Source organism: Brassica napus, chromosome A6 (assembly GCF_020379485.1).
Source record: "Brassica napus cultivar Da-Ae chromosome A6, Da-Ae, whole genome shotgun sequence".
In the NCBI taxonomy this organism is placed as follows: domain Eukaryota; kingdom Viridiplantae; phylum Streptophyta; class Magnoliopsida; order Brassicales; family Brassicaceae; genus Brassica; species Brassica napus.
In genome coordinates this window covers 22,642,780-22,652,082 of record NC_063439.1, presented here as the reverse complement: position 1 = coordinate 22,652,082, position 9,303 = coordinate 22,642,780, and the positions used below count along the sequence as shown (strand labels likewise).

The 9,303-nt window shown below is 32.4% G+C and overlaps 1 protein-coding gene and 2 pseudogenes across 2 annotated transcripts; all 3 read left to right on the top strand.

Moving 5' to 3' along the window:
• Positions 1 to 2,542, top strand: LOC106348580 (nuclear envelope-associated protein 2). 2 transcript variants are annotated; one of them, XM_013788343.3, is made up of 6 exons: positions 2 to 213; positions 453 to 656; positions 773 to 880; positions 1,495 to 1,956; positions 2,036 to 2,137; positions 2,210 to 2,542. In XM_013788343.3, the coding sequence occupies exons 2-6, from the start codon at positions 489 to 491 to the stop codon at positions 2,375 to 2,377; spliced, it is 1,008 nt and encodes a 335-aa protein (XP_013643797.2). In that variant the 5' UTR covers positions 2 to 213; positions 453 to 488; the 3' UTR covers positions 2,378 to 2,542. The 2 variants fall into 2 exon arrangements, with proteins under 2 accessions (XP_013643796.2, XP_013643797.2); XM_013788342.3 differs by having other exon boundaries at positions 1 to 213; positions 2,036 to 2,542.
• Positions 2,543 to 5,523: 2,981 nt separating this feature from the next.
• On the top strand, positions 5,524 to 6,633 carry LOC106348581 (annotated as a pseudogene).
• On the top strand, positions 6,197 to 9,091 carry LOC125575908 (annotated as a pseudogene).
• The last annotated feature ends 212 nt before the right edge of the window (positions 9,092 to 9,303 follow it).

Below are 9,303 nucleotides of genomic sequence, written 5' to 3'. Positions count from 1 at the left end.
AATAATAATTTAATTTTCTTTCCAGTTGTATGTCTCTCTCAGACATTAAAAAAAGCTAAATTCATTTATTTGAAACTCATTGACTGCGTGTTTCCTTTCTCTCTCCTCTGTCACGAAAGAAAATTAACATGAAGCTTTGATTTCCAATTTTCCCCGAGAATACAAAGCTCCTGCTGTGAACTCTCTCCCCATCTTTAGTTCCTACAAGAATTCGTAAAGTCGCAATCTTTTTTGAACTCCTTTGATTGTTTTGTTTGCTTCTCACTGTCTGAAGAAATATATTTAAAATCCGATTCATTAATAAAAGTTCATACTTTAATGATCCACTCTTTGTTTTCTTGTATGTTAATAATTTTAGATTTGTTCACATGCATTGAATATAGTTTTATTGCTTCTCTTCTTCTTCTTCATTATAGAGTTTTTTTAGATTTGATCTGATGCTTTAAAAACAGATTCACTGATTTTATGAGAGATCCGACAAAGCCCTGATGTCAGATTCATTCAAAACGGCGGTGGATCCGCTTCTGAGAGATTTGGATGGGAAGAAGGAGAGTTTCCGGAGGAACGTGGTGTCTATGGCGGCTGAGCTAAATCAAGTGAAAGGCCGTTTGGTTTCTCAAGAACAATTCTTTGTTAAAGAAAGCCTTTCTAGAAAAGTATGTCCCTTTGTTTATTCTCTGATTGATTCTTCTTTGGTTTGTGCCTTTGTGGGGTCAATTTTGGGTTTATTTGTTTGTATCAAGAGAAATGATTTGCTTTTTGTTTTCTCCAGGAAGCAGAGACAAAAGCTAAGAATATGGAAAGAGAGATCTGTAAATTGCAGAAGACATTGGAAGATAGGAATTGTCAGCTCGAAGCTTCAACATCTGCTGCTACAAAGGTTTTAACTTTTACATACCCTTTTGGCTTTTGAGTTATAATATTAAAGACTCCAAATTTGATATTATAGTCTGAAAAAGTTTTGGGTCTTTGATAAGTGTTGTTAAATGGTTACTGAAAGAGTATACTTGGTTTCAACTTTCTAAGCTAATCATTATACTTTGGTATATATATTGGATCTATGGCCCTTTTTAGATCTTCAGTAAAAGTAGATGAAGCTTAGTGTGGAATGTTGACTAAGTCTCAACTTTATTATTAGTGAATGTCTAGTGAAGACCTATTCAAAAAGATATCCTTTGAATGGTTTTTAGAATCTTAACTGGGTCAAGGGAACAATCTGATCTTTAAATAACATAGGTCTCTAGATTTGGGCTGAAAAGTTAAACTCTTGTGATGAAATGAACTAATTTGATCGGTTATAGATCAGAAGGCTTCACTCAATGCAACTCCAGAACCATTACTTTCTTGAATACTCAATGCAATTAGTGAGCTAGAAGTCCTGCTTGGTTATTGCTTGGTTTGCTACTTTGCTTGGCGCTTTAGTCACTCAGCCATACATTATTCATTCTAACAATGTTTCTATTATGCGTTTTAATTATGTTTTTGAGAAAACAGTTTCTTGAAGAAGTGGACGACCTGAGATCGCAGCTAGCTTTAACAAAGGAAACTGCGGAAGCAAGCGCTGCTTCTGCTCAATCCGCACAGCTTCAATGCACAATGCTCGCAGAACAACTCGACGATAAAACACGTTTGCTAAGAGAACACGAAGACCGTGTGACTCAGCTAGGCCACCAGCTTGATAACCTTCAGAGAGATCTGAGGACAAGAGAGTGTTCTCAGAAGCAGTTGAGAGACGAAGTCACGAGAATCGAGCGTGAGATCACCGAAGCTGTTGCAAAGTCAGGTAAAGACAGAGAAAGTGAGCTCAGGAAACGTGTGGAAGAGGTTTCTCCGAAGAAGTTCGAGAGAATGAACAAGATGTTGGGTGTGAAAGACGAAGAGATTGCAAAGCTAAAAGATGAGATAAGGTTAATGTCAGGTCACTGGAAACTCAAGACTAAGGAACTTGAATCTCAGGTTCAGTCTATTATTTATTCTTGTGTTCTGTTTTATCGTCGGAAAGTTTTAGTCTTTTAACTTTTAAATGATTATTCAGTTGGAGAAACAAAGAAGAACAGATCAAGAGTTGAGGAAGAAGGTGCTGAAACTTGAGTTTTGTCTGCAAGAAGCTCGTAGCCAGACAAGGAAGCTGCAGAGGGTAAAGTGGATTTTAGCTTTACTTGACTTATATATTAGAAACCAAATGATTTTATATGAATGGAAAATGCAGATGGGGGAGAAGAGAGACAAGGCTATCAAGGAGCTAAGAGATCAGGTTACAGGAAAACAGTTGAACGAATCGGTGTCTGGGGAGAAACAGAACTTTTGGGATACGTCAGGGTTTAAGATCGTTGTGTCAATGTCGATGTTGATATTAGTGGTTGTCTCCAAAAGATGAGTTCTTTGTGTTCATATGATCTTTGAACTCGCTCCTATTTTTGTGTGTGAATGTAGTAGTTGCAGTTAGTAGTGGACCTAGTGGTAGATAATGTTTATTGAGGTACACAAAGAGAATCTTTACAAACCCTTTTTTAAAGTATGACAATTATGGCTGTTACGAACTGTCCCGATATGTTTTTCTAACTGTTAGAACCGTACCGTAGTTGAACTGTTTGTCCCGCACCGCTCAATCTGCAATTATCATTCGGAACCTATATTTCGTTACATAAAATGTCATACGATTATCCAATTCCCGGTTGTAAGCATAAGCAAACCAACAAAATGATTTTCTTATTTATACTTGATCATCTAATCTATTAATTTAGGATCCTAATTTTTATCTACCATACAAAAGTTTATGTTAAACCATTAATTAGAAACTTAACAAAATATCCTAAATATACTCATATATGATATTAACCTAACAGAAAAAAATAAACAATATATATCTAAACAATAGCATTTCTAAAAAAAACCAAATATATTTCCATTATGTTATTATTTTTTATTGTTTATCATATTTAATCTAGACCAAAATATATATATTTCAGTAATTAATTTTAAAATTAAATAGTATATCCAAATTCCTTTTCAAATTATCAGATTATTTTTTTTATAAAACAAAATAAATAATCATTTATTGGTTGTAACATTTTATGTTTGATTTTTGTTGTAAAACTAAAAACACCAAACTGAAATATGATATATCAAATAAAATAATATTTTAAACATATAATATTAAATAGTTTAATTTGGTCACATACAAACATTTTCAGAATAAAATGTTTAAAATCTAATCTATTAATTTATGACCACAATTTTCCTATGTTAGACCATTAATTAAAAACTTAACTAAATATCCTAAATTTACTCATATATAATATTTACCTAACAGAAAATAAACAATATACATCTAAACAATAACATTCCTAAGAATAACCAAATATATTTCCCTTATGCTATTATTTTTTATTGTTTAACATATTTAATCTATACCAGATTTTTTTTAATATATATATATATATATTTCAGTAATTAATTTTAAAATTGTAAATAGTATATCCCAATTATTTTTGAAATTATCAGATTAATTTTATATAAAAAAAAATAAGTAATAATTTATTGGTTGTAACATTTTATGTTTGACTTTTTATTATAAAAATAAAACACTAAACTGAAATATGATATATTAAATAATATTTTTAAAATATAATACTAAATAATTTAATTTGGTTACATACAAACATTTCCAGAATAAAAATTTTTAAACAACAATTTAATAAAATTTGTTATAATATATATAAAACTAATGTTTAAAATAAAACTATTATTATGATGTTGCATTTTTAAATAAATAAACAAAATAATGATTAATAGTATATGATTAGTACAGTTTTATCAGAGACAAATTTCAAGAAATCCAAAAAATTTTAATATATTATATACTTAAAAATTAATATTATATAAATATATTTTAACTTATTTTATAGGCAAATATTATTTTTAAAAACTAATGTTTACAATAATATATTATATAACAACAATTTAATAAAATTTGTTATAATATATATAAAACGAATGTTTAAAATAAAACTATTATTATGATGTTGCATTTTTAAATAAATAAACAAAATAATGATTAATAGTATATGATTAGTACAGTTTTATCAGAGACAAATTTCAACAAATCCAAAAAATTTCAAAATATTATATACTTAAAAATTAATATTATATAAATATATTTTAACTTATTTTATAGGCAAATATTATTTTTAAAAACTGATGTTTAAAATAATATATTATTTAACAACAATTTAATAAAATTTGTTATAATATATATAAAACTAATGTTTAAAATAAAACTATTATTATGATGTTGCATTTTTAAATAAATAAACAAAATAATGATTAATATATGATTAGTACAGTTTTATCAGAGACAAATTTCAACAAATCTAAAAAATTTCAAAATATTATATATTTAAAAATTAATATTATATAAATATCTTTTAACTTATTATAGGCAAATATTATTTTTAAAAACTAAATTTTAAAATAATATATTATTTAACAACAATTTAATAAAATTTGTTATAATATATTTAAAACTAATGTTTAAAATAAAACTATTATTATGATGTTGCATTTTTAAATAAATAAACAAAATAATGATTAATATATGATTAGTACAGTTTTATCAGAGACAAATTTCAACAAATCTAAAAAATTTCAAAATATTATATACTTAAAAATTAATATTATATAAATATCTTTTAACTTATTTTATAGGCAAATATTATTTTTAAAAACTAATTTTTAAAATAATATATTATTTAACAACAATTTAATAAAATTTGTTATAATATATATAAAACTAATGTTTAAAATAAAACTATTATTATGATGTTGTATTTTTAAATAAATAAACAAAATAATGATTAATATATGATTAGTACAGTTTTATCAGAGACAAATTTTAACAAATCTAAAAAATTTCAAAATATTATATACTTAAAAATTAATATTATATAAATATCTTTTAACTTATTTTATAGGTAAATATTATTTTTAAAAATACACATATATCCGCACGTATGTACGGATCGAAATCTAAAGTATTTTTTTTTAATTGCAAAGACTTCAGTCTTTCAAGAGGCTTTTATCTTTGACCAAGTTAATGTTGCCTCATTAGCCACATAATCTTTCTCGCATTTTTTATTGTATGCTGAAGATTTCTTGTAAATTTAATTAGTTGGCATAATTTCATTTTTTTTTTTTTTTGTAGAAGTATTAATACAAGAAGGACCCATACATTGCCTTCAATAATAAGTTTCTAGTGGCCGTCACCTTTTTCATCTTGGTCTCAGCCTCTTCAGTGGTCGGCGTTCCTTGTCGTCACCGGGGAAGGCATCTCCACTCTCTCTTTTTCTTCTTTGTGCTTGCTGCGTTTCTCCTTTGGGCTTATGCAGTCAAGATACCTCTTCCATTTTTTCTATTGCAAGACCTTTGCCTTGGGTCTTCGTTTCCTTCGTTGCAGTGATTGTGGATCTGCAGGCAGATGTTATTTCTGATAAGTTATGCTTGTTTGAATTTGTTATGTAAACTATGTGTTAGTTCTTTGGTTGAATCTTTGTTTGGTTTGCTGGTGCAGAGGATAGTTTTATTTTGGTCTTGGTGGGAACGGTTCAGTTATGGTGTCCATCGCAAGTTCTTGGCTGAGTTTTTCCGGCTATAATCCAACGGTTTGGAATTCCTGTTCATTTTTACTTAAATTTAAGAAGTCGCAAGCTTCAGCTCGCTATGCTCGACGACGGCATCACTGATCAGAAGCAGCTCTTCGCGGCGGGAACCTTGATATCTCGATCAGACTACGAAGACGTCGTCACGGAACGAACCATCGCTAAGCTCTGCGGCTACCCTCTCTGCCGAGCATCCCTCCGTTCCGACGTCTCTAGAAGGGGAAGTATCGTACGTACGTACATCAGGGAGCAGATAGTATACGATTTAAATAAGACCACAAAGTTCTGCTCGGCTCCGTGTCTTGTTAACAGCCTAGCGCTGCAAGAGGCTCGTACGTACGAGTTTGATACGGGGAAGGTCAATAGGATTCTATGGTTGTTTGGTGATGCTTTGGATGTGAAAGAGGAGGGTTTGGGATTGTCTAAGCGAATGATGTTGTGAGAGGGGGAGAGGTGGATTTAGAGCAGTGGATGGGTCCTTCTTGTGCCGTTGAAGGTTATGTTCCTTTGGATTGCGAATCCAGGAATGGTAAGTTCGATGATGAAATTGAAGGCAGGAATGGTTTAAGAGTAGTAGGCCTTACGACCAAGATATCGCTAAGAATTTGTAGCTGTATATATTACTTATTCTTTGCTTGAAGGTAGGAATGGTTTCTTTTATTCCGTAGGGAGCCTGAGAGATCTTGTGGTGGTGGTTATTTATTAGGCCATTTTCTGCTGATTTGTTACCGTTATTGTCCGTCCTGTTTATCTGGATGGTTTTGAAGTGTACTATGCGTGTGCTGGGTTTCATCGTCGATTAGAGTTTGATGAGCAAAGTTCTTTAACTGAATCCTCTTCTGCGTCTAAGAAGAAGGGTTTGAGGCGTTCAACACAAGCCGAGGAAGCTTCTCATGTAGGGGAATCAGGCGAAGAGAAAACAGTTTTGACAGATATCGAACAAACTGCAGTCATTTCAAGAAAAAAAAACAAGTAAGCACTCAGGGAGCTGTAGAAATAGTTAACTTACTTTCAAATTTTCTCTTTTCTCTGTATCACAAACGAGTTTCTTTATTTCGTGGATGCCTGAGATGTTGTGAGTTGTGATGGTTGTTAGGCCATTTCCTTGTCTGTGAGAGATTCTGTTTATCTGTCTAATATTGAATTTTATTGTGCGTATGTAGGTTATTGCAAGGATCGCGAAATGGAGAAGGGCATTAAGAGTTGTATGCTTGATGAGATGGGTTTAGAGAGTTCCGCTATAATGAGCAATGCATATAGTGTGTCTAAGCAGCCACCATGTTCAATGGAAGATCCTCTAAGTTTCCACGTAGAAGCTCTTCAGACATTAGACAGGAAAAATGCTTTACTAGGATCATCCTCTGGTCCTAATATGAAAGGGTTGAGGAAAAAACCAGAAAAATTGGGAAAGAAGGTTATTTCTCTTGAATCCCATGCTGATTCTTGTGAAGAGGGTGGCGAAATCCTTTCAGCTGAATCTTACAAGGGACTTAAAGTCCATCAGGATATGTGTTCATCAAGTGAAACTGTCACTAAACCATGCCTTAAAGTTTCTAGCTCTACGAAGCTTAGTCGTTCAGTTACCTGGGCCGATCAGAATGATGGCCGTGGTGATCATTGTGAGGTTAGAAGCAAAGATATCGAATCAGGTCTTAACTTGTCTTCTACTGATACAGAGGACGTCAATTGTGTATCACGCTTTGCACTTGCAGAAGCCTGCGCTACGGCACTGAGCCAGGCAGACTGATGCCGGTAAGTCCATAAAAAGTGTTAGTTATGCTATTATACGCTTTGGGTTTCAATACGTTGTGGAGTTCCATAAGTTTTTGAATTATGCATTTTGTCATGTTTTGTATAGCTGCGAAAGCTGGAGTCGTTTTGTTGCCAAGTACCCATCAACTCGATGAAGAGGTTTCTGAGGAGGATATGTGACGCAGCGGAAGCTTTATAGGATAGAACTAGAGATCCGTTGATTATGAGAATACTCGGAAAACTATATTATTTAGTCTAAGAATGCTTAAGATCAATGCTTTTTTTAAATTTGTCGAGAACACCAATATTCTGGCCGAAGAAATCTCTTAACTTTTATTAATCAAATCATAAATTCATAAAGTGAATACAAACTTAATAAAACTGTAAAACCCTAAAGATAATTATCTAAATTTAAAATAATCACTAAAATAAATAATAAGATATTTAAAAATATTCTAAATATCTATCTGCATCAATATGACTGAAGACGAAGCAACTCTTCTGGAGTGGCCAAATAAGCCTGGGATGACAGATTTTGATTTGTTTGACCCTGATCAATCTTGGTTTGATGGACCTCCCATAGGCCTCTCTCTCTAACTGTAAGTCTCTTTTAAGCATTTTGTACAAACTGCCCATTAGGAGTGCATGGAACTAACTGTCACATTGGTCCACCACCTTCTTGTAGTTATCAACTTTCGGAATGATGTGGGATTCACCGTTTAGCTGGGCTTCATCGTCTTCTCTGGCATACATATATGGGAAGGATAAATCTGCTCATGAGGAGTTCTTATTTGTTTACGGTAAAGAGTACCCACGGAGGATTATCTTGGTAGACGGGCTATCCTCAGAGATCAAGGAGACAATTGCTGGGTGTCTTGCAAGAGCTTTACCTAGAGTCGCTACTGATCTCAGGCTGCCAATACCGATATCTGAGTTGGAAAAAGGACTGGTAAGTGGTAACTCTCAAAACCTTTCCATCGATTTTTTTTCTGTTATTCTGTTATCGGTCTACCTAGAAAACCAAACACACCCCGGCTCTAGCTAAATTGTCAGATGTATTAAAGCACTATTGAAAGAAAAACTTACTATATCTGAAATGGTATTTGAAATCCTAGCTTTTTAATCAAGTTTCACATAATGATGTCGATATCTCAAAACTTATGCTTCGAAGTTATTTAACAGTTGTCAGCAATGTGGTTGTGGAACAGGAAAGCTTGTTGGAGACGATGTCGTTGACAAGGGCAGTACCTTCGTTTAGGGTTGAGCAATGGCAAGTGATAGTTTTTGTGTTACTGGATGCGTTGTCTGTATGCCGCATTCCTCGGATTGCACCTTATATATTTAACAGAAACAAGGTTAGTCGCATTTGACTTGAACACTACTAATAAAGGTGAAATCTTATTAAGTTAATTTTTGATGTGAAAAATATAAAAACAGGTTTTGGAAGGAAGTGGAATAGGAAATGATATTCTGTTACCACTTGGCCGTGTTCCACAGTTTGCCACCCGATGCGGAGGATAGACAAAGACCAGAAGAAAAGCTTCCTTTTTTTGTTTATTTGACTGATGGATGTTGAAAATAGGATGTTAAATAACTTGGAACAAAGATTTCAAGATGATTTGATAACGTTGTGAGTCAGAGACGCTGTGTTGTTACTTGTGTGTTATAAATGAAAACACTTCTGAAGTCGTGATTGGTGAGTTTGTAAGTTGAATTGAAATGTCTAAACTTTGACGATTGTGTTTCTGTGCATGTGAGAAGAAAATTATCATTGACTAAGCTATTTCATTGCTACCTCTTTCATTTTTTGTATATAATGTTTTATGAGCTAAAATTAAGGGAAATTGCAGTAGATAACTATAAAACTTATTTAATTAGGCAGATGGACATCGTA

Bases quoted from the DNA above. Each gene is read 5' to 3' on its own strand.
- LOC106348580 (XM_013788342.3), top strand. From the start codon at position 489: ATGTCAGATTCATTCAAAACGGCGGTGGATCCGCTTCTGAGAGATTTG. The intron at 881-1,494 runs GTTTTAACTTTT...TTGAGAAAACAG, and splicing joins CAACATCTGCTGCTACAAAG to TTTCTTGAAGAAGTGGACGA. The intron at 1,957-2,035 runs GTTCAGTCTATT...ATGATTATTCAG, and splicing joins CTAAGGAACTTGAATCTCAG to TTGGAGAAACAAAGAAGAAC.